The sequence below is a fragment of the Gouania willdenowi genome, chromosome 5, assembly GCF_900634775.1.
Source record: "Gouania willdenowi chromosome 5, fGouWil2.1, whole genome shotgun sequence".
Lineage (NCBI taxonomy): Eukaryota > Metazoa > Chordata > Actinopteri > Blenniiformes > Gobiesocidae > Gouania > Gouania willdenowi.
In genome coordinates, this window is record NC_041048.1 from 6768339 (window position 1) to 6792970 (window position 24632).

The 24632-nt window shown below is 38.0% G+C and overlaps 1 protein-coding gene across 2 annotated transcripts in view; it reads left to right on the forward strand.

Annotated features, from left to right (window-relative positions):
• ece1 (endothelin converting enzyme 1) overlaps window positions 1-24632 on the forward strand; it is a 34897-nt gene that overhangs the window by 7763 nt on the left and 2502 nt on the right. The window contains exons 2-18 of one of the 2 annotated variants that reach the window (XM_028446423.1): window positions 1216-1302; window positions 4981-5119; window positions 7802-8014; window positions 8111-8235; window positions 8363-8509; window positions 10572-10637; window positions 10829-11017; window positions 12757-12899; window positions 13180-13294; window positions 16543-16653; window positions 16782-16880; window positions 19368-19445; window positions 19543-19646; window positions 19849-19959; window positions 21673-21740; window positions 22451-22641; window positions 23162-23257. In XM_028446423.1, the coding sequence (XP_028302224.1) occupies window positions 1216-1302; window positions 4981-5119; window positions 7802-8014; window positions 8111-8235; window positions 8363-8509; window positions 10572-10637; window positions 10829-11017; window positions 12757-12899; window positions 13180-13294; window positions 16543-16653; window positions 16782-16880; window positions 19368-19445; window positions 19543-19646; window positions 19849-19959; window positions 21673-21740; window positions 22451-22641; window positions 23162-23257 (2082 nt within the window). Of the gene's footprint in view, window positions 1-1173; window positions 1303-4980; window positions 5120-7801; window positions 8015-8110; window positions 8236-8362; window positions 8510-10571; window positions 10638-10828; window positions 11018-12756; window positions 12900-13179; window positions 13295-16542; window positions 16654-16781; window positions 16881-19367; window positions 19446-19542; window positions 19647-19848; window positions 19960-21672; window positions 21741-22450; window positions 22642-23161; window positions 23258-24632 lie in introns of those variants that run through there. The other variant, XM_028446422.1, reaches the window with a different exon arrangement.

Genomic DNA, 24632 nt, shown 5'->3' on the forward strand with positions numbered 1-24632 from the left:
AAATTTGCCAGAATTCTGTGAAATAAATTGCGAGAATTTTCCAGCTTTTAAAAATAATCGAGATTTAATATCAGTGTAAAGAATGCGGTAATTTACAAAATGTCCTGTTTTTACTTTAAATTCTACTTTAAACAAAATCTTTCTGTGGGCCAGACTATATGATCTGGCTGGCCGAACTTGGCCCGCGGGCCTTGAGTTGCAATGTGTGCTTTAGGGGATGATAAGGTCAGAGTGGCCAATTATAGTATTTATCTAACCTATTTATCTGTCTGTCTGTCTGTCTGTCTGTCTGTCTGTCTGTCTATCTATCTATCTATCTATTCTATCTATCTATCTATCTATCTATCTATCTATCTATCTATCTATCTATCTATCTATCTATCTATCTATCTATCTATCTATCTATCTATCTATCTATCTATCTATCTATCTATCTTTCCTTCACACAAGTGTAAACTCTGTTTTTGTAGGCGATCTCTTGGGGTTAGAGGTCAAAGTGGAAAAAACTATCCTGACTATCAGATAACAGTTACACACAGTGGGAGGAGAATATTTTTTCTTTGCTCCTCCCCCTGCCTTGCATTGTATCCTATAGAAAAGACACTGGGTGTGAACAGTGAGGCTCCCTCCCTAAAACTCAAGTGAAACCACATTTAAGGAATGTTCTCTCTCTCACACACACACACACACACGAGGGCATACACACACCTTCCCACAATCACTTCATCGCACTCGTCTCAGTGATGTGAATCGTTTGTCAGCGCTGCTTCCTGTTTTTCTTTAGTTCCGCCTTCTCTCGTGCCCTGTTTGCTCAGACTTTGCTGTAAAGGAAGTAGAGGGAGAGAGAAAGAGACAGAGGGACTGGGGAGAGAGACGGAGAGATAGAGAGAGAGCGGAGCCCACGAGGAGATATTTGTGGTACTATCAGGAAATCTTTATTGCTGTGTTGCCTTTGTAGAGGCTCTCCTGGATGACTAAGAGAGTTATTTAAATGAACAAGATTGGTCACATTTTTATTTTATGTGTGTAAGAGTACTAGCCAGGTTCAGATTCCTGCCAATGGATTTTAAAAGGCTTTCCTGCTCAAGCCTCAGAAACGGCTGAAGAATAGAAGTCACTCACAAACATCGTGGAACACATGTTTGTGGCAGTACTTTGAGGGTCGGAAGAAACATGGAAGCGCTGAGAGAGTCTTTTCTTCATTTGACTTTTCAGATGTCGTCTTATAAGAGAGCCACACTGGATGAGGAAGACCTGATGGATTCCACCAGTGACGATATCTACCCATCATCGCCTATGCAGGTAACTCCAACAACAACCCAAACTAGAAAGTCAATGCATCTCATTCTCAACTTGTTTTTATGCAAGGTATTATACAAAGTATTGGCATCCAAATGATAGTAAGCACTTATACTCCTCTGGGATAGACATTAAAGAAATAGATAGAACCTAGAATCTTAAAGAACAAACATTCAATAGTAGCTTTAACCCATGAGGTCATTAGGTCGCAGGGTGTAACTCTTTGAAACACAGCCTTTGTGACACTCATACCAGGGTTTTTTAAAATTGCCTTGATAATAGGATTCAGAGCCGAACCTGTTGAACATGTGCTTCTTTTTCTGCATTGGTAACACTGCATGACAACCATTTATTAGATAAACACCAGTGTGTTGATATTTTTAGAACAAGTGTGTTTTCTAATGAAAGAACATGGTGATTGTAGTTACTCTTGTAATATATTTATGCATTATTTTTAAATGTTTTTCACAGATTTATGACAGTCAAAACCAAGGGTGTCAAACAAATTTTAGTTCAGGGGCCACATAAAGCCCAGTTCAGTCTCAAGTGGGCATAACCAATAAATACTGTATTATTGTGCCTTATTTTAACACTTCTACATGTACACAACTATATGTACATTTATTAAGAATCAATGCATGCAGTTTTAGATATTGTGTTAATTTACCAAATTACTAATGTTAAAATTTAAGACCTGGGGCCCATTTTTCACCTATCATAACATCTACGTTTGCTAATTTGAAAGAGATAAAGACGGGGAAAACAAGAATAAGGAAGTAAAACCTTATATAATAATGTTTTAGATATTTGTGTGTCATTGTTTTGCTTTAAAGTTTTTTTTTATGTGCAAGTACGTAATCATTTACATTGTTAAATGTCAACACAGACACATGGTAAAATTATTTTTATTTCCTTTATAAGAATGCTTCGATTAATCTAGTTTGGTAAAAAAAAATAATGTGAGACTCTCGAAATAATGTTTTTAATGTAATTGTCACTTTGAGCAAAATTCTCCCATGGGCCAATTTGGATGGTCTGATGGGCCAGATTTGGCCTGCATGCCTTGAGTTTGAAAGCTGTGATCTGGACCCTTGGTTTTCCTTAACATACTAGGGGAAGGAAGTGAAACTCTTCAACAAGTGCCTTTGATAAATCCATTGGGATCTTTGGTAAACATTAAATGCATTACAGCAAGTCTATATTTACTTTACATATAAATATTTGTAATTAATTTCACTTTTACCACATATAAACTTTGGTTTTCTTCTGGTTCTTCTGAAGTCATGTGGGTCGAACCACTAGATCAGGGGTTCTCAGCCACAGAGATGTACCTTCATAGACCTTAGATGCCTTGAGTATTATCATTACATCTTCCTAAATAGTTGTTAAAATAGTCAGTAAATTAAGATATTATGTTATGTTCCGATGTTCCTTTGCAGCACAAGAGGAACACGATTAACATGTGAGTTAGACTTCTGTGACAGACTGTATTGATGTTTCTTGATATTATTAATGTTAATGTTTTATTTGGCTCACCTGTATGCAACACAGAGGTAATACAAAGAAGGCCTGATCTTAGGCAATATCAATATCTATGTTTACAATATCTAATATTACACCTTAACCTTATTTTATCTGTTTCTCTGATCCACAGTCTTTAGCCTCTTGGGTCCAAATAAAGTCTATGTCTGTTGACACAATGAGTTGGTGACATGTCCAGGGTTTAACTTTTCTTGTGTCCTGTGTAAACTAGAATGAGCTGGACCACCACCGCCATCACATCAGCATCACGGGAAGAATGACCGTGTTACCTGAATTCAGGAAAAAAATACATTTCATTAACAATTTAGGGATTTGTCTTCAAGTCTTTATCTGACTTTTATGTAATTGTGGTTTTCAGAAGGTGCTGTGATGAAATACAGGATAAATAGGTATTTTAGGAAACACTCATCACATGATGCACACATAATAAAGTAGTGTAAGGGTTTTGTACTTGGTGTTTTTGATTCCCTTCCTGCAAATACAGAGCAACTAGACATCTTTTCAGTCAGGGCTCCTTCCTGTTTAGTAGCTTATAGTTTAAAAATCAATTGTCTCGAAGTACGTGTGAAGAACTCAAGTGGCGTTGGAAAAGGTGTGTGATATTGACTTTATTTCAAGTCAAAAGCAAAAATGTCTCGCCAGGCTTTTGATTGTTTCCAATAAAGGAGAGGAAAGGATTAAAGTTGACCCTGGTCCTGGAGTTGTTTTGGTTGAATTTGTTTCTGTAGGAAATAGAAACGAAATAAAATATAAGTGAAATGAAAGTGCACGGGCATTATTTACAGGGAATAATCATCGTCCATTTTTAGGTAAATAGTCATTTAGTTCAGTTCAAGATATCTGTAACTTTAGGTTTTACACAGTAGGAAACAGGAAAAGGCTGAAGTCCAGACACAGCTTCAATTATTTACTAGGGCAGCTTTCCCACACAGTTTTAGGGAGTATTTCAAAATTTTCAACTCGGAAATGCCGAGTTTCTAGTTGCCTGGAACACAACATTATGTGTTTCTCAGTTAGCTTGCGCCTAGATTCTCAACATTCCGTTAAACGTACAAATCACGGGGTCATGAGTCGGGAATCTTTGGCTTTCCCCACACGTATGAGGTGTTTTATTCGTAGATATTGATCAAGGAGTTGCATGGCCCACTTGATTGGATTGATCTGTGGAACTCACGTTTTCCCTTTAAAAAAAGACTAGAAGTTTTTGGTCCGTCCCACTTGAGGGCAAACTGGGTCCATGAACTCAAAGGATTTTGACACCCCTGAAATGTTAAATAACTTAATCAGTGAAATATATTCAATTTAACTACAAAAATCTCATGTAATTTTTCATATCTAACAGTTTGGAATAATTAAAAAAAAGTCATCAAATATTGAGGATGAACTGACTACTTGTGTTCTGTTGGTTGTCCTGAGTTGACTTTCTTCCTGTTCAGGTAAAATACAACATTAGCAGAAGTGCTTCAACAGGATTATAGTTGTCTTTAGTATTGTGCTTCAGTCTGGTCAAAAGGGAAACTTCCTTATAGGTGAGAAAACAATAGAAGAATGCTGTACTAAGGGCACTGAGAAGACTAGGAAAGGGGAAACTTTTGTGCAATGAAAGGAACAGTTGGCAGCACACAAATTTGCCATCACTCCCACTCTCACCGTGAGCTACTTTTAGTAGTCCAGTCTATTAGGGGCTGCATTTAACCCTCACCCCCAATTTCCACTGCATCCATAACTGATCCGAAACCACAACGCAGCTGATAGGTTTCCATTAAAGTCAATGTGCCCATTTTGGCCGCATTCGAATCTGCTCCAGCATGCTGGAGCCCTCTGCAGCAAATATGCAGCCCTTTTATTTTTGCCGGACACCGGAGCTGTACTGCAGCAATTTAACAAAAATAAACCCATGCAGAACTGGAAGTAGTGCATAGACACAGATTAAGATATCCGGATTATTTTCAAAATAAGATACACAGTGTTCAAGGTGGATCGTAATTCCATCCATTGACTGAGGTTACCCCTGACAGAGAAAACAACAACCTTCCGGCTCTCCAGCTGGCCGAAAATATTTGGTCATTTTAAACTATAAATTTTGTTCTGTGTAACATCTTATCTATCTAAAGTTAATTTTTCTCCCTATGTGTGCAGGTAACGTATCGACAAGGCCGTGGTCATTTATGTTGGCCTGACAGGACGCAGAAAGATAGGCGGCTGCTGTTGTTGGTGTGTGTCCTGTCCGTGGGCTTGTTTATTTCACTCATCATGTCGGGAGTGTTCTACAAACAAGGTAAGGTCAAAGTTTTAAACTCGGTGTCATTGAAAATGGAAACCTGGGCAAAAAGCAAGTCTGATGACTACCAATAAATCCCAACCTTTATTGATTTTTTTGTGTTGATTTTTATTTTTTGGTCCATCCTAAAAGTAAAAAGAAAGTGAAAAAACAAGTTCATGGTAAGACTCAGATAAATGGATAAATGCACTAACCAAATTGGTAAATAAAAATGACCTCAAGCAGTTTGCAGATTTTAACTGTAATAACGATGTAGAATTTTACAATGTTCACATTATTTAATTACAAAACTTTAAAAGACACACATGAATAAATGAATTTGTTCCAGTAACATGGGGAACACATTGGAAGAAAGGTTTTTTAAAAATAAACAGGAAAATAAATTTAGAATGTTCAAGCAAGTTACAAATCTGCTGATTAATATAATAGGGTTAAAAATAAATGGAAGGAAAGAAATGTGTTATTTATGTTTGCTGGAGGTTTCGTCCTGTTAAAAGGGAGGTTTTTTTCTCTTTGTGGTCACTCAGGCTTGCTTATGTGTACCAGTAAATTTTTGATTTGTTTATTGTATTGATTTAAATGTGTTTCATGGTTAAATATAAAAGTTAACTTGTAATGTGACTATTGACGGTTACCCCTGTCAACTACTCGCAGTTCCTAAACAAAGCTTTTTTCCAGGAATAGACCAGGATGTGTGAACTTTATGCTTTTAAATTTTCATAGAAAATAAGTCCTTTAGGGGAAAACAAAAAAAGATGTAACCTTTATGACCAGTCCAGATAATTAATGAAGAAATCTTCTAAGGTTTCATTGCAAGATTTCTTGTCAGGCTGAGTACTGTTTTATAAACCCGTTTTACTTTGTTTTCTTACCATCTTTTCTTTGCTTCAAATGATTTCTTGATTGCTCACACTTCCTTCTAATGAGAAAGACAGACACATAAGTGTTTGAACCTTCCCAGAAAATGACTGTTTAATGTTTGTTTTCCTGTCTTTAGAATAAACATTTGTCTGGTACATCAGTGTTCATTGTGTATATACAGTATGAAGGAAGTAATAAAATGTTCAATCTCGAGAATGACCTGGAGAAAAACAGATGCCGCTGGTGTCAATGTAATACAGGAATTGTCTCTGTCTTGTCTCATGCCTTCAGCTCAGTCAAACAAAGTGCCGTGAAACTAAATACAGTATAAATTGAGCTGCCAAAAAACAACAACAACTTCAAATCACGCCGTTGATCTTGTCTATCAAGGAAAATGAGATATGTGGACTTAGCATTCAGCCTGCATCCTGGAAACATCTCATCAGGGTTGGTTTCCTCAGATTCACCATGGGAAACCTCATACCACTTCCTCCTATTCAGAAAAATATGTTGAACATGCTTTAGAATAATAAAAACAACAAAGATCAAATGGCTTGAGAGTGCTCTTACTTCTCTTGATGTTCTCTCAGTTTCTGACCAATGCCTTATATGGACTGATGGGGAAAGTTCTCAGAGTCAGTTCATTTCCAGTGGGGAGAATACCTCATACTTAAACTTAAATACTTTAAATTCTAACCTACTCAGTCTAGAAAAAGGAAACTTCAGTTTTCTGTAGTTCCTCTCTTTATATCAAAGAGAAATGGGAAAAGGAGCTTGGAGAACACATTTCTGAAGAGGAATGGTTGATCATGTGTGAGACACAGCGCACGTCCACTTGCTCCAGGACCTGGAGTAAGTTCAACTGGAAAAATTTGACCTGATAATTCAGTACTCCTAAAATCAGGAAGAGAATGGTCTCAATCCAGCAGCCATGCTAGAGATTATGTGGACACATGGATGTGGACCACAAACATATATTTTTGAAATGCTCAAAAAAAACTTTACTGGGACAAAATATGGCAGACCCTAAATAAAATAATAGGATATCAGATACCCAAATGTTGCAAGGTACTGTACTTGAGACATTTACCAGGTGATATAATGCAAAAAGAGGATCAGAAACTCATTAATATATTAATATCAGCAAGTAAAAAGTCAATTACCCGACTGTGGTATAAACCAACACCCCCGACCGTGGAGCGGTGGGCGGGCACTGTGGAGAAAATGTATGTAATGGAGAGACTCACACACAGACTGAGACTACAAGAGCCACAATTTGATAACAAATAAACATAAAAATGGACAAATTATAGAAGACAAGAGGAGGACGCAGCCACCACCACTTTTACTATTGGGCAATAACATGTTGATTCACCACCAAGTTGATTACTTGATAATGTATATATGTGTTGGACTTTTCCACTGTAAATATACAGAAAATGTAATAAAAAAAATAAGTAAAAAAAAACCTTCAGTCTTCTGATTAGATTGTTTACAGTTCTTTATCTCAGTAATCAGGTTGGTGCTCATGGTTAAAGTGTGGCATGGACTCCTCTAAAGACAGAATTATCCACTGTCATGTTAATTATAGATAATTATTTTCTAAAGACTTTTACAAAGCGAAGCATTCCCTCCAGGATGTATGTTTTGTTTTGGCTTTTTTTCCCTTCAGTGCAATATGTTCCAGATGGTCTAAATCTCCTTTTGCATATTTGTTCTTGCATGAAAGATTTGCACATTAGCCGCTTTGGAAATATTTCCCACTGGCCGATAGAACCAAGAGTGAGGTATCGATAACTGCTTTTTTCTTTTTTGCAGCTCACCCAGGCTTGTGCCTAACAGAGCCTTGCATCACCGTGGCCAGTGCTGTTATGGGAGCCCTGGATCGAACTGTAGACCCTTGCCATGACTTCTTCAACTTTGCTTGTGGGGGCTGGGTGAAGAAAAACCCACTACCTGAGGGAAAGTCACGCTGGAGTCCATTCAGCAACCTGTGGGAAAACAACATGCATATAATGAAGCATTTATTAGGTAAGGTTAGTGTTCCTGGGCTTTCTCTTCCAAAACAGGTGCACTTTGGATTTTTCTCGCAAAATGACCACTTAGTTTTATTGTTTATTTGAGCAGAGAACACAACGATAAAAGGTTTGAGCGAGGCAGAGGAAAAAGCTCAGCGATATTATCAGGCCTGTATGAATGAAACTAAGATTGAGGAATTGGAAGCAAAGCCGCTACAACAGCTCATCAGCCAGGTATGTATTATTATTTCCCAAAGGTGTCCAACATCAAACTAAGTCCTCAATTCAGTCTTGCCAAAAAAACAAGGTAGAACAATTTCTCTCTGTTTAAATAATTTAAGTTTCACCCTGTCTGTCTTAGATAGGAGGCTGGGCACTGACTGAACCCTGGGACAAGGACAACTTTCAAGAAGTCCTGCGCACTGTTTCAGCCGGCTTACGGACCTCTCCTTTCTTCACTGTGTTTGTCAGCGCCGACTCCAAGAACTCCAACAGTAATGTTATCCAGGTGAGAAGCTCAGATCATTGTAAGTACATATTTGCACAAACTGTGCTAGAAAGATCATGTTCATAAGTTATATAAAGTGTTGGCTTTCACAAACTGCAATAGTGTTATCAGAGAAAGGGAATAATAATCCCTTTGTCTAGTGTAACAGCAGAGTCCTCTACAGCCTCACTTAAATTACAAGGGCAAATTAACCCTGTCCACATTATCCTTGCATTGAATGACAGCTGATGGAAAAACCAAGTTTTTATTATTTTTATATGGTGCTTGGGTTTTGAGTGGTTTTGAGTGTTGCCACCATGACAGGAACGAACTACCTTATGACCACAGCACCGGTCGGCCGCCTCAACAACAGGGACACAGAACATGGCCCACTCTGACTCCATGTCAGAGTGGGCCATGGGCGTATCCTCCCAATCAAGCCAATCCAGGTCTCACTGTCATTGCCAACATGAGCATTGAAGTCCCGCAGCTGCACGAGAGAATGCCCAGATAGAGCACTCTCTAGTACTCTCTCTAAGGAATCCAAGGGTGGATACTCTGAGCTGCTGTTTGGCCCATAGGTACAAACAACAATCAGGATCTGTCTCCCCACCCAAAGGCATAGGGAGGCTACCCTCTCATCTACCGGAGTAAACTCTAATGTACAGGCACTGTGTTGGAGGGGAAAGAAGTATTGCCACCCCAGCACAACGAAACTGACCATTTGCAACTTTGTAGTAGAGAGTCCAACCCCTCTCGAGAACACTGGTTCCAGAGCCTTTGCTATGTGTTGAGGTGAGGCCGACTATATCTAGTTGAAACTTCTCAACCTCGCACACAATCCCGGGCTCCTTCCCCACCACAGACGTGACGTTCCATGCCCCTAAAGCCAGCTTTTGTAGTCAAGGATTGGATCGCCAAGGCTCCCGCCTTGGACTGCTGCCCGATCCACATTGCACCAGCCGCATACAAACCCTCCTGCAAGTGGTGATCCTACGGGAAGGCAGGCTCATGTCATCATTTCGGGCTGTGGGCAGAGACCCGGCCACCAGGTGCTTGCCCTCAAGCCCCAAGCCCAGGCCTGGCTTCAGGGTGGGGCCCTGATAGTGCCAATCCGGGCGACCTGCACTTCATCATATGTGGCTCATAACATTTGTAGAACATTTCCATGAAAGAGTATCTGTAGTGGAAATATAATGCAAAATGTGTTTAATCATTAACAATTAACAAAATATGTGCACATTTATTTATTTATTATAAAAACACATTTAACGTGATATTTTTGAACGATTTTATATAATTTTCGGCCGGATGTGACTCCTGGTCATTGATTTTCATCCCATTTCATTTCTTTGATTTTTCTCTTTCTTTGGGTTTTTGTAGGTTTTGTGCTTTTTGCTACATTTTCTTTGCTATAGATTTACAGTATTTATCACTACAGAAAGAACTTACAAATAAAATTCACTACAGTTACTGTTTAAGTTTTGTGACCTAATTGTGTTTATCTTTAGACTGTGGGGCCAAGCCACAAAGATATGTTCTGAGATTCCCATGAATATAACACTTAGGCAATGCATAAATAATACATACGAATTGAATTTCAGATGTTAGAGGTGTCTATGAGCTCTTTTCCTAGTCGTAAACTGAATTAGAAGGACCTTTTCTGTTGACAGTTTAATACAATGTACTGCAAAGCACAAAATGACTAACAATTAGCACAGCCGAGAAAAGCGAGATGTTACCAGGTTCTAAAACTTAAAAAAGTGCTTCCTAAACCATTTCCGATTCACATTTATCTTGAATGTTAAAATTGTGGCGTTGCCGAAAGCAGTAGCTTTTTAAGCTCTTCTTAAAGTAACAGATGTTATCTTCACTGGTATCCGTGGAACAACTCACTCTCTAATCCTGCAGTCTTTTCGAAATGAGTTCCTTCTTTTGTTTTGGGTCACAGGAGTGGAAAAATGTTACAGATATGATCTGTCAGGGGACTCAGGGACCAGGCAAAAAAACAACACAATGTTGTTTGTCAGTGTTTTAATGAAGAGTGATGAGAAAAGTCATGAGATGTTTCTTTTTACTCTAGGTGGATCAGACCAGTCTTGGCCTGCCTTCACGTGATTACTACCTCAACAAAACTGCAAATGAAAAGGTAATGTGGGTGTGACACTGCAAGTTTATTAAGTACTATTCTGAAAATCACTTTCAAAGTTAATGAGCATTAGATCTACCTCATTTTCACAGATTTAACAACATACTGCATAACACCGGTAGTTCGTAGGTACCTCTTGTCTTCCTCCTAATAACCTCACCTCCATTACCTCGCTAACACCATCTTTGCAGTATCTGAATGCTTACCTCAACTTCCTGGTGGAACTTGGGGTTCTTCTGGGTGGCTCCGAGACGACTTCTCGGGCGATGATGGAAGAGATTGTTGACTTTGAAACTACCCTGGCAAACATCACTGTTCCTCAGGAGGAGAGAAGAGACGAGGAGCTTATTTATCACAGGATGAAGGCCAAGGACCTGACGGTAAGTGTCTGCTGCTTGTTTAATTGTATTTATTGAATCCCATCACATTTGTTTGTAAATGGATAAAAGGACTACCCCGGCTTCTCTGGCTCTGCCATACAGCCTCGACACATATTTGTCCTAATCCATGTCCGAGGCCCAAGGCACAGGGACAAAAACCAGAGGTGGGTAAAGTAGCCAACATATGTACTCAAGTAAGAGTACTGTTACTTGAAATTAATGACTCAAGTAAAAATAAAAAGGAGTTCTCCTAATAGTTACTCGAGTAAGAGTATGTAAGTATTTAGTGAAAAAGCTACTCAAGTACTGAGTAACTGGTGAGTAACTTCTGATTTCTTGATTTTTTTTAATCGGAGCATGAATGTCATATAGACAAAAAATATAAACTATGGCTGTGTTCGAAATCTTATACTTACTACTCATTACTAAGTCTGACGTCAAAATGAGTATGTAGTGCGTTCACATTAGATACTATGAAAATATAGCCGATATAGCTGTTCTTTTTCGTAGTCTGTATAAGTGAACATGGATTGAACGTGAGGCCAGAGGTGTTCTTCTGCCTCTTTCGGCTGCGAGTCACACACGTTTTATGTTTCCACTGTATTTCATGTAAATTAGTGACTTTACTTCTGTGTGTGTAGGGCCACAGAGCATTTGTGTGGCTCTGTTTGATTAGTGAAATGGCGTCCAACTGACGTGACAGTCACATGACAGCACCTGAGGCAGAATATTCTCTGACAAACCAAAACAAATAAGTCGTGCAAGCAGTTATAGATAGCATTACAAGGCAAAGGGGTTGTGTCATGGCAAGCTTAGGACAAAAACACTGGGAGCAATTCAGGTTCCAAAAATCAGTCGAGTTATTTTCTGTTTTCAGTCCAAAATAGCATTTGTTCTATTTGTATTTGTTGAACAACAGGAAAAAGAGGAGAATCTTCAAAAAAACAAATACTCCAACAAAGTGTTCAGCTCAGACCTGCTCAAACATCTCCACTCCCGGTGTGCTGCAGGAGCCATTTTGGCTTTCTTTTTCCCCTCACCTTCACTTCCTGCTCAGTCTTATAGGCCTAAGGCTCCTCCTCCTCAATCTCTGCCTCTCATTTTTTTTAACCAAAACTGAACCCTTTATAATTACAATAAAACAAGAATTTAACAAATTATATTAAACACAATTTTTCCTCTTGCAAAACCAAATTAAATACATGTTTGATTTCTATATGTAAAAGATATCATTTATTTATTTATTTTTTTTTTTTTTTGTGAGGGAGCTTTTGCTTTCTAACAGATAGATAAAAATAAAAGTAGCAAGTGGAATTTAACTCATAGTCGAGGAGTAAAACTAGCATTTCTTCTTCACAAAAATACTCAAGTGAATGTAAAAAGTATGTTGCATTAAACTACTCTGACAAGTATAATTTATCCAAAAAGTTACTTAAGTCGGGTCATTAATTACATATTTATTAAGTTAAGGTGTATAATATTAAAATTATATTCTTCTTACTGCTCCTTTCCAATCATCAAAATGTTTCATTTGGACTGTGATGTTAATCAATGTAATAATCTATGTTGGTTTGCAGAGTAAATGTAGCTCGTTACTACCCACCTCTGACAAAAACGCACACACAACCTGGGTTTGATCAGCTTTTTGGGTACAGCTAACAGACAATGATTGCATCGCTATAATTTGCTTCAAATGTTTTGTGCAAAAGTATAAAAGAATGATGGATATTTTTTCGCAGACTCTAGCACCGGCAGTGGAGTGGATGCCATTCCTCACTGAAGTGTTTTCTCCTGTAGCGCTGAATGACTCTGAACCCGTGGTTGTTTATGCCAAAGATTACCTTGAGAAAGTGTCGAACCTCATAACTACAACAAATAAAAGGTGAGAGACAAAGCAGGACTTTCCACTGAAGATGACGTTTCTGTTTCTGTCAAAAGGAGCTGTGTAAATATGTGGTCATGGTGGTTTATAATAATTAGTCAAAAATAAATGGGACAATAAAAATGAAATACTCCTGGGCTTTAAAGCATCCAGTCCTGAAGAGCCTCAGTCATGCATGTTTTCAACGACTTCCTGCTTCCAAACGTTTTATAACCAGTGGAAACTTCCTGGACAACAGATGTTGCTAAATGCTAAATGCATTTTTTTTTCTTTTTTTTAGTTTGCTTAACAATTACATGATGATGAAGGTCATCAGGAAGATGGTTTCCATTTTGGACCAAAGATTTCAGGATGTGGAGCAGCGTTTCCTTGAAGTCATGTATGGAACCAAGAAGGTAAGAGATGGTTTATTGGTCGCTTTACAGTCACAATGATTACATTTCAATACAGAGATCAATCATTCTACACTTTTGACGTCAGACACAAATTCTGGACCTTGTTTGGCTGCCTCAGCCAATCAGCTGATGTTTTTGCTCAAATGAAAGAAAACACTTCATGATAAAGTGACACCAATGCAGCAGCAGCAGTAAAGATGAAGAGAAACAGTCGCACACGGTTTTATTTCCCTCGCTCTGACATAGCCGACAGATTTGTTTATACCGACACATTTTTGACGCCAGAAAGAAAATTTACCACGTTACATAACATTAGGAGCAGGAACTTGTCTCCAGAGAACAAACAAAGGGGAACAAACTGCACAAAGACACACTGAGGACAAAGTGAGAAACAAAACTAGGAAAAGAGTTTAAAACACAAGCGTTTATTACGAAATCAACTGGGCAGTTGTTTAATTTTATATTGTGTTTGGCTTTAGGCTGGAAAACAACCAAAAAAATGTAGACTGTTTTAGTTTGATATTTTGAAAACTTGTTTTATAAAGTTCATGCACGGATGGAATATTTTTCTGTAGGATGTCATGATTGATGACATGTTTTGGTTTTCATTTTTGACTGCTATGAGTTCAGTCTCTGTTTTTCCTCTTTATTTGCAGAGTGGGAGTTTTTACACTTTAAAGAGGAAAAAAATATTCTATATTTATGTTTGTCCCCCGCCACAATGTGGGAGGGGGATATAGGTTTGAGCTCCATCCGTCCTTGCGGCCGTTCGTGTGTACGTCCGTCCGAGTTAAAGGGGACAGCTTTTCTCAGAAACAGTTTAACATAGGATAACCAAATTCGGTGTGTGGCTTCAGGGTATCAATACTTTGATGGAGTTTGAAAATGAGAAGCGCGCAATTATTTTCTCCAGAGTTATTGCCCTTGTTCCATTTTTTTACTTTGTTCGAGGTATCTTCAAAGGAGACAGCTTTTCTCAGAAACAGTTTAAGATAGGATAACCAAATTTGGTTTGTGGTTTCAGGGTATCAGTACCTTGGTGGAGTTTGAAAATAAGAAGTGCGCAATTATTTATTGCTCTTGTTCCGTTTTTCTTTTCTATGTTCAAGGTAACTTCAAAGGAGACAGCTTTTCTTAGAAACCGTTTAAGATAGATAGTAATTTTATATTCTGATGTGGTAATATTTTCTTATGTTTAGATCTAAGTTCTTAGATTTAGGACATTTAGGAAAAGGTTGTGAGTTATAATGAGAACCAATTTGGCGGGGGATGTTGATGAGTGTCTTTTTGTATTTTCTGTGTTCCTATTAAGTAGAAAAGGTTACCCAGAGTACAAATGTAAGAATGTTTGTTAAAAAGTGCCTGCAGTGGAAATGTATATAACAAAAAATGTGTTTAAACACATATTAAAAGGACTTTTTAGATATATATCCTGACCAAAATGGCGGCTCTCCATAGTTTATATCCCAAGGTATAAAATCGTTCTAAAAAGTCATTTTAATGTGTTTTTTTTATTTAAAAAAATGTGTGTATTGGTAATACATTAAACTTTTTTTTTGTTATGTACATTTCCACTACAAGTACCCTTTAAGAGTTAATTTCAAATAAAAGCATTGTTATTTTTGGTCTTTTTTCCTTTCCCAAAATATTTTCTCATATTGTCATGTTGAGCATATTATCGACTATTGCATCACATTGTGAACTCTTTTCCATCCACTATCTATACTGTTTCACCCAACTTTAACACAAGTTATGTAATAAATACTGGTTACGCACTCACAAATAGACAAAATGTATGTAGTTTCAATCACCTCCTAAGTTATGCCTCCATCCATGTCAGTGGCAAACCAAAGGCTCTCATGACTCCCGCTCTTATCTGAGGGAGATCCTCTCTCTTCTGCCTTGTTTTTCACTGCAGGTCAAGCTGGAATAACAAACCCAAACGTCCCCTGTGTGTCTCTGTGTCTCTGCTCTTTGTTAGAGTGCAGCTGTGTGTCTGTTTCCATCAGTAACTGTCTGTCAGTCTGAGTAGATCTGTCGGCTTTACCCACTCAGAAACAACCATGTTTCCTCACTGTGACCTTGTTGTTTCTAACCCACATTTAACTCCGTGTGTGTTTCCTTTCACCTGATAAGAAATGTACTGTGAATCAACTGTAAACCCCTGTAAAAAAAAACTTAGTGAATGTTACATTTATTTGATTTCAAATGAGTTTAGTTATTATGAGCTGAAAAAAGTTTGAATTTTGATGTTTGATCTGACTTAGAGGCAGTTTAGGATTTTATTTTAACATTAATTAAGAGAAAAGTGCGCTGTCCACCCATCCTGTTCACATTCATTGTTTTATTAGAAATTCTTTAAACTTTTAGCCATGATATCAACATTATTAGGGTGCTATTTTAATTAGTTTGTAAGAATGAGTTTGGTGATGAGAAAGGCTGCTGGTGTTTTATTTTTGCATGTAATATTTCTTTATTACTTTCCCCTGTGGTTTCAGCATGGCTAGTTATTAGTGAGGATGCAGGAACTTCAGCTGTTTAGCCATTTTTTAACCATTCAACCTTTAACATGGTCAGCTCTCTGTTCATTTTCAGCTTATACTTTCAACCTTTTACAACTTTTTTTAACTTCATTCAGCTTTTTTCAACTTTATTTAGATTGTTTCACATCCTTCAACCTGTTTAAACAATTTTCATCATATCTTCTGCATTTTTTCACAGCGGGTTCATTTGCTAAGTTAATGCTATGCTAATGCTATGCCAATGCTAGCTAATGCTAATTGACTCAAAACATACATTTATAATAATTTTTAAATAGCGTTTTAAATTGTACACAAACTGCCGTAAAATAGGCCGACCTGTGAAAGAATTGGGCACTGACACTAATTTGATGTTAATGGTAATAATAATGTTAATGCTAGCTAATGGCAATGCTAACTAATGACAATTTAAGGTTAATGCTAATGCTAAGCTAATGTTTATGCTAGGCTAATGCTAAGCTAATGCTAGAATGCAGTGTTTGACGACGCAGGCCAGCACCTGCATCCTCACTTGCAAATGCAAATATTCTAGTTGTTATTGTCATTCACACACACAACCATAACAGATTCCAGCAAGTCTAATTTATCCACATTTATTTAAATAAATAAAGGAAGGCAATGATTAAATGTGAAAAAGTGGGAATCAACAACACAAAGCTGTTGAACAGGACATTTATCAGCGTGGTTTATTGTTTTCTGTATTTTCAGAGTTGCACTCCTCGGTGGAAGCTGTGCGTCAGCGACACAGACAGCGCCCTGGGCTTTGCTCTTGGAGCCATGTTTGTTAAAGCCACCTTTGCGGATGACAGCAAAGTTTCTGTGAGTGCATCAAGGTTTTCCTCACACTGCAGGCTTGACCTGATCAGAATCAGAAAGTACTTTATTTGATGATGTGATGTGATGTGATGTGACAGCTTGTGTGGTTTAAGTGTTACTGCTCTTTTCAGGCTGAAGATATGGTTGAAGAGATTAAATGGGCGTTCAAGGATAGTCTGAAGTCCAACAAGTGGATGGACTCTGACACTAAAAAAGCAGCAGAAGAAAAGGTGGGCTTCTCTTTTAGTTACTGGTTGAACATCTGAACTTTGTGACTTTTTTTTTATTCCCTAAACATCACTAATTTAAAAAAAAAAACAGACCGACAATGGCCGTCAAAGAAACAACAACAACACAGACACCACAGTGACTAATAAACCTTTTTGTTTAACTTTTCATGCATTTATCTTTATGTATTAGTTTAGCATCATTGACCAGAATTTAGTGTGATCAAGGCAATGTGGGAGAATACACAGGGTTTATTACATCAAAGGGTTGTGAGGAAGATTAACCAGCTTTCAGTGTGTGTGCCTCAGTGAATCTGCTGCTGTTCAGTGCAGTGTTATGTATGTTGCTTATAGTCATAGTCAAAACATAGCTGTTCTGTAATTACATATTACAGTGTATGGAAAGATGTAATGGAAAGACTATTTAGTGTAATAAAATCCATCCACGGGTTAAAAACTTTTTTTCTATGTTAGATTAGCTTAGAAACTCAGTACTGCCACTTCGGGGCTATTGTACAAAAGTCGAATAAATACATTCAGGATAAATGAGAATGCGTGGTTAGACAAAGTCTGGTTGGATAAATTGGTTGCACATTTGCCAAGGCAGGATGAAGAGATTGGGCTTAATGAAGCCGGCTCTGGATGTTTGAGATAAGTGAGTGTTCACGGCTTTCTTAAATTTCCCATGTCATGCTATTTTTCACCCATCTCCATTTGTTCTAAGAACCCCAAAAACATAGTATTTGGGGTTTATTTTCCCAAACTCGCCTGTTTTCCAGAGTTTTAGCCTCTGAAAAGTCACTTTCTGAGCAACTCTACACAAACAGGCTGATTTGCGGCCTACTTATGCATATTCATGTGTGGGCGTGTCTATAGACGGGACACTAACTTCCTCCTCCCCGCACGGTGACGTAGGGCCAGAGGACGGCCCGCCCTCCTCCCACCCATTCTGTATCCAAGCTCATGCTGCTTTATAAACACGAGACAGAGCGTGGGGGCGTTCACCGGTACATACATAGACTGTAGAAAATGTTTACATAGCACTGCACGAAGGATGCTGAAATGCTCACCATTGTGGGCGTGTCTGTTTACATGTCAATCACGGCAGAGAGCTTCCTGGAGGCACGGCTTCTCCAGCTCAGTGCTGCGTCAAATTTGTCATCAAAGTGGGAACGCGTCATCAAATTGAAGCGAGGTGTTTGTGCTCACCCTGCAGTAAGAAAGGAGAATATCACCCTCTAACTAACGATTGAGGGAATCAATGAAAAAAACACTTTGGGCATGTGTATGAAGCCATAATAGCACTTTATGATGTTTAAAGCACAGAAAAGTCAATTTAGCTTAACATGGGCCCTTTAAGAAGACCATGAATTCATGAAACCATGAAAGTATTTTATTTTTTTAACCGATGAAAGTATGGAGCAGCTTTGTTTACACCTGCCGAACAACGTATGAATAAATTAAAGACATGATACGGAAAAAAGGAACAGGAGAGCTGCAGAAAAGGAAAGAGAGAAAGACTGGCAGACAATACGTAGCTGATCGCCTTAATGCGTCTGTAGCCCAAACATGTAGAATGAATAAAGTGAACTGCTACAGTTACAGTAAGAGGAGGTGGAGCTGATCACTTGTATAAATCACTGATTATTAGAGTGAGTCTTTTTTTAAGTTTCACATAGAATATTGTTGATCCCCCAGAGGGGAAATTCACATAAAAAAGGTCAAGTGTATTAGCCAGGACTTGAACTCGGGTCCCTAGCAAGGGAGGTGAGAACTCTACCACTGAACCACTATTAAAACTAATTAGAAGAATGCATGTTACTGATGTTATGTGACATATACAGTACGTATAAATACGTTGTAAGAAAGGATTTGTCATCTATAACTACATTTTATTTATTTTTTTTTCAAAAAGCTCCAATAAGCCGTCTAAATTAAATCTCTGACAGCAATTCCAAAAGCAGGATTTATTACTATTACAGCATAGCCGCAGGCCTGACAGAAAAATAAATGAAATGAATAGAGTTATTGTAAAGTTAAAAAGTGAAGTCAAAATAATGTGGAACCCTTCAGATCCAACAATACAGTAATCTTTTTTCTTATTTTTAGGACACACTTAAAAATAATCTCTTCTGTCAGTTACATTGCAGTCATAATGAGTAAGGTCATTTTTTAACTTTTCAGTGTTGGTGTTTTTTTAACAAGGAAAATATCAACAATAAACCATCTGTCTTTATCCTGGTTGTTAACCTGCTCTGCCGCGGGTTAGCTGTAGAGACTAAAACACCTTGGTTACAGGTTTGCTGTAGAGACTAAATCACCATGGTTACTTGTCCAGGATAAACATGGCCGGCTTTCGTTTAACCGACTTGGGGATAAGTTTATCCAGGAAAGCTGATTTTTCCAAGCTTTATCCTCTATCCTGGTTTTGTGCAATACCCCCCGGTGTGAAAATAGGTGTTTTACAATTTCTGTGTCCTTCTCTAAAAGGCAGACGCATTATACAACATGGTCGGCTATCCAGAGTTTATCATGAACTCTACAAAACTGGACAACGTGTTCAATGAAGTAGGTAAATCTGAAACTGTGTTGTCATCTCCTCTCTAACTCACACTGTGTAATGAAGCTCTAATAAAACAGGATTTCATTGGTTTCTCTCTTTTAGTTTATGGTGGTCTCAGATCTTTACTTCCAAAATGTCATGCAGTACTACAACTTCTCAGCACGAGTGACAGCAGACCAGCTGAGGAAAGCCCCCAACAGAAACCAGTGAGTTTCCTCTCAGAGGAGGTGGCACCCTCTGATGGGAATGCATTTCCTCTTTCTGACATTCCCAGGCCCCTGTCAATTACACAAAAGGGTGGGGGGGATGGATTACATTCGTTTTCCCAAGCCTTCATCTCATTTATTCAGCAGGCGCTGCATTCAGTGTTGATGCTGCATTGATGCCTCTGTTCTTTTTGTCTTGCAGGTGGAGCATGACACCTCCAACCGTAAATGCCTACTACAACCCAACAAAGAACGAGATGGTGCTGCCAGCAGGAATCCTTCAAACTCCATTCTACAGTCGCTCCTGGCCAAAGTATGCTCCCCACACTTCATCCCACCAAATAAACACAGCTGTGTGTTCACAGGAACAGACTGCAGCTCTATGATGTCAAAGTGAATGTAGTGAATGTGCGTGGAAGTTGGACGAAAAACACTGGTTGAAGATATAACTAAGGGTGTCCCAATCCGATATTGATTTCAACAAAAAGTTAGTAATGGATTGTATATGCCTACATCTAAAATCTCCAATACAAATACATAATTTGTTTTTATTTTTATTCACTTGTAGTTAAAATTATGTTTATGTTTAACTTTTTGGGGGGGGTTTGTATGATTTATTTAGAGTATTTTTCATAGTTTTAATTTTTTTTAATCTATTCTATAATTGTAGAATATTAAGGTTAAAATGTATGTAACCAATTGGTTTTTAATAAATTTGTTAGTTTTTATCATACCTGCTGTTGCTGGCTATTGTTTTCTGTTTAAGTAATATCACTTGATCAATCCTTTTAATTTAGTTTTAGATTCTATTTATTTTCATTATTTAAAAAAAGTACAACGGAATTTGGTGTGCAGTCCCCTTCATTGCAGGTGAATATGCAAAACTGTACAAGACAAAAGTGTATAATAAATAGGTGATGGGCATAAATATATATAAAATACTAGTATGTACAGTAGCAGCAAAAAGAAGCACCTGAAGGGAGAGCCTTAAGCCGCTGCAAATAGTTGTACCGTCTTGTCATGTCAATTTCATAACGTTTCACACTAATAAATAATAAAATGAAAGTATAGGTATTAGGGATGTAATGATTCACTCAACTCCCGATACGATTCGATTCACGATACTGGGTTCACAATACGATTCTCTCACGATTTATTTTACAAAATGGGACTGTAGAAAAATGACTGAAAAATATTCCTTTATTTTTTGGGGAAAAAAACTATACTGTTTTCCTTTTATTCTTCATTGTCAAAAGAATCCCTTGATAAACTATTCAAAACAATGCAATTTAACTAAAAATAAATCTTGAATGAAATAAATAAAGGAATAATACAAATGAAGAAGAAGCCTATTAATTTAAATTCTGGTTCTATAGTAAGCAATGCAAAACTGCATAATAGTTATTTTTCTTTTTGAAAGTGCAACTGAAAATGTATTTTGTGCCTTAACAATTGGACTTAAAAAAAAAAGAAGTAATTTCACTGTATTTAGGTCAGATATTTGTTTGGACCAGCAGAGGGCGCTGGTAACCCAGTGGTCGGTTGGCATGCAGATATCTTGCAGTGAAGAAGAGATGCTATGCTAGCAGACAGAGCTAATAGAAAAACATGACTTTAACAGATATTCACGTAATATTACAGATATTTTTTTTCAGTGCTAAAGGGGTAAGGAATCATTCATGAACATGTTTAAAAGTAGAAGGCGGCCAGAAAGAAAGTATTAGCAGATTCCGCCCGCCGCCAACACTTCTGCTGGTTAAAAAAGGTACTGCGATTCAATTTTCACAGAATCAATTTTTAACTTCCTTACGATTAATCGTTACATCCCTAATAGGTATGTATGATTAGTGCTGATATTGTATCGATTTATTATCGGCCAACGCGCAAGGCTGCAGTATCGGTATCGTGTCGTAATTGAAAAAGTTGTGTCAGGACATCCCTAAAAATATGATGAAATATTGCAACAGTGTTACAAGTTTTCTGTTACCTCATTGATTTAATGCTGGTACATTATCATCTTTTGCAGTGCTCTGAACTTTGGTGGGATTGGAGTTGTGATGGGCCATGAATTGACTCATGCCTTCGATGACCAAGGTTGGTAAAAAAGAAGAACATACAAATACATTTACCAAACTTGTAACACTTAAATTAACCACCAGATATTAGCTTTTATTTTGTTTACTATTTTAATATGAATTAAAAGTGTCTCATGAGACTTACATAGGGTGACCATATTTTGATTTCTAAAAAAGAGGACACCTCGGCATATTCACAGTACTCTACGTTTTCTTAAATCGACCTTGTAATGGCAAAATACAATATAATGAATAAATAAGTTATTGTCAATAAGGTTTAAAAAATAATTTCTGTCCTCATAACAGACTTAAAAAAGTCTGAAGTTAGTGTTGACTCAATTCAATCACCTTTATGCATTTTAACAATCTGTCTATGAAATATCTCATATAAACATTCTTAAAATCTCTCAATCATTGTGTTCTGCGTCCTGATTGGCTAATGCTGCGTTCATCCACCAGCGACACATCCAACTCGGTGAGTTTCACTGCCTGCTGAAGCGAGGAGCTGCTCTCCTCTCATAATAATAAAAAGCCAGTGTGATTAGCAGCTAATGCTATCCTAGCTCAGAACACTTCGACACATAGTCAGGTACTGGGATCGAACTCCCAACCTCTCAATCAGAAGACGACCCTCTACCACCTGACCCACGGTCGCATGTAAAGCACATTGAATGGCCTTGTGTATGAAATGTGCTATACAAATGAATTTGCCTTGCCTTGTGTTTAAAGGAAGGGAATATGACAAAGATGGAAACCTGCGCCCCTGGTGGAAGAACTCCTCTGTTGAGGCCTTCAAAAAGCAGACTCAGTGCATGGTGGAGCAATACGGAAATTACAGCATCAACAAGGAGCCGTTAAATGGGAAACACACCCTCGGAGAGAACATTGCAGACAACGGAGGACTCAAAGCTGCTTACAAGGTCTGACATCTGAGAGGATGTATTTTGAAGAAAGAGCTTTCAAATTTAAGAGAGAGAGATAGAATTAATTCATCGTGGAAAGCCTGGAGCTTTTCCTGTTTACTGTGTAGAAAATAGTCATTGCATCGCGCTGTGTGTTTTCAAGTCCAGGAAACCATCGTGTTGACTTGGCATCGATTGGGGTGCTAGTTTGTTCGTCTGCCAGCCGTGTCTATTAATCTGTGTTGGAAAAAGTTGCGTGGTTCACAGTTAACTCTGGAAATGTAACAGGTGGCTACGAGTGGTGTTCTCCGCCTCTGGTTTCTTCATCACATGCACACATTCTTTCCATGTAATGAAAGGTCAAAAGTTGCGAAGCTCAGAAGCAAACGTTTAGAAGTAACGCTGAAGTCAGTCAGTTTTAATTGACTGATCCTACAGTAGATAGCAGCAGACAAGTCTGTGTGGAGGTGAATAACTGAAAAAGTGTGAGTGTGTGTGTGTGTGTGTGTGTGTAACATGATATTTTCTTAATTTGTAGGCGTATGTGAACTGGATCGAAAAGAATGGAGAAGAGCCCACGCTGCCTGCTCTGGGAATGACCAACCATCAGCTGTTTTTTGTGGGGTTTGCTCAGGTTGGTGTCTGTTCTATTTGTTTTCTGTAAAAATATTTACAAAATTATGTCCATTATGGGCCTGTATTAAGAAGCTGGATTTCTTCTTATCACGCTAATTTCCGGGATTTATTCTGTGTGTCCTGTACTACGACGGTGGCTAGCTTCTTACGAGGCTAAATCACCATGGTAACTTGGGCTGAACGACTCACCTGGTCGGGAGTAGGTAAATTGAGCGGCCTATTTTTAGAAGATCCTGGTTGGTCCAGATCTGATAGCTGTGTTTAGGAAAGAAAGATAATTAATGGATAAATGAAATCCTTTCATTTACTGATGACGTCCTTTAGGAAAGGTATAGATTTACATTTATACCTAGGACATGATATTTTAATGTAAACCAACTATACGACATTCGTTAAAGATTTTAATAGTACACATGTAAATATGTGACTGTTTTTGTAAAGTTTTTAATTGTTATTTAAATTTAAAAAAAGTGAAAAAGAAAAACCACCGCAAGACGATATACAGTCGTCCCTCGTGATATCGCGGTTCACCGCTCGCGGCCTCTGTGTTTCGCGGATTTTTTTTACAGTGCAATTTTGGATGCATTTTTTTACAGCGTATGAACGTGCATTGTGTTCTGCGTCCTGATTGGCTAATGCTGCGTTCACCCACCAGCAACACATCCAACTCGGTGAGTTTCACTGCCTGCTGAAGCAAGGAGCTGCTCTCCTCTCATAATAATAAAAAACCGGTGTGATTAGCAGCTAATGCTATCCTAGCTCAGTGCTAGAGAGAGAACTTTTACCTGCTACTACCACCTCCTCCCTGACTCTCCTCCACGCCTAGTCCTTCCTAGTCCGGTCCTGGTTAGAAAGGCCGTGTCATACAGCTCCAGGTGGTCACACACAGCTTCTACTCCATGGTTGAATGGGTGAACAGACCGGTGTCCGTGTTGTCAACAAAGACTCTGAATGCGTTCGGTATCAATGTCTGATCACTAGCAGTGTGTCTCTGATTGAAAACAGGTTTATGTTTTAAAATCTGAAGGTTTGAACTTTGACAGTGTTTAAACAAGAGAGAAATGTTAATTACTGTCTGAGAAAAGTGTATAAAGTGTGTGTTGAGGAGTTTTACAGCCTTAAAACGTGTAATAATCGTAAAAAATAAATAAAGCAGACATCGCCTATTGCGGGTTATTTTTTAAACGTAATCCCCGCGATAAACGAGAGCCTACTGTATACAAAAACGGATCAAACACAATACACAACATTACTATTAAAAAAAAAAAAAAAAACAGAAAATAAAATAAAAAAACAAAATAAATCGGAATTCACTTAAAACATACATTTCCAATAATTTGGGAAATCTTGGCAGCAGGTTTAGAATGCACAAA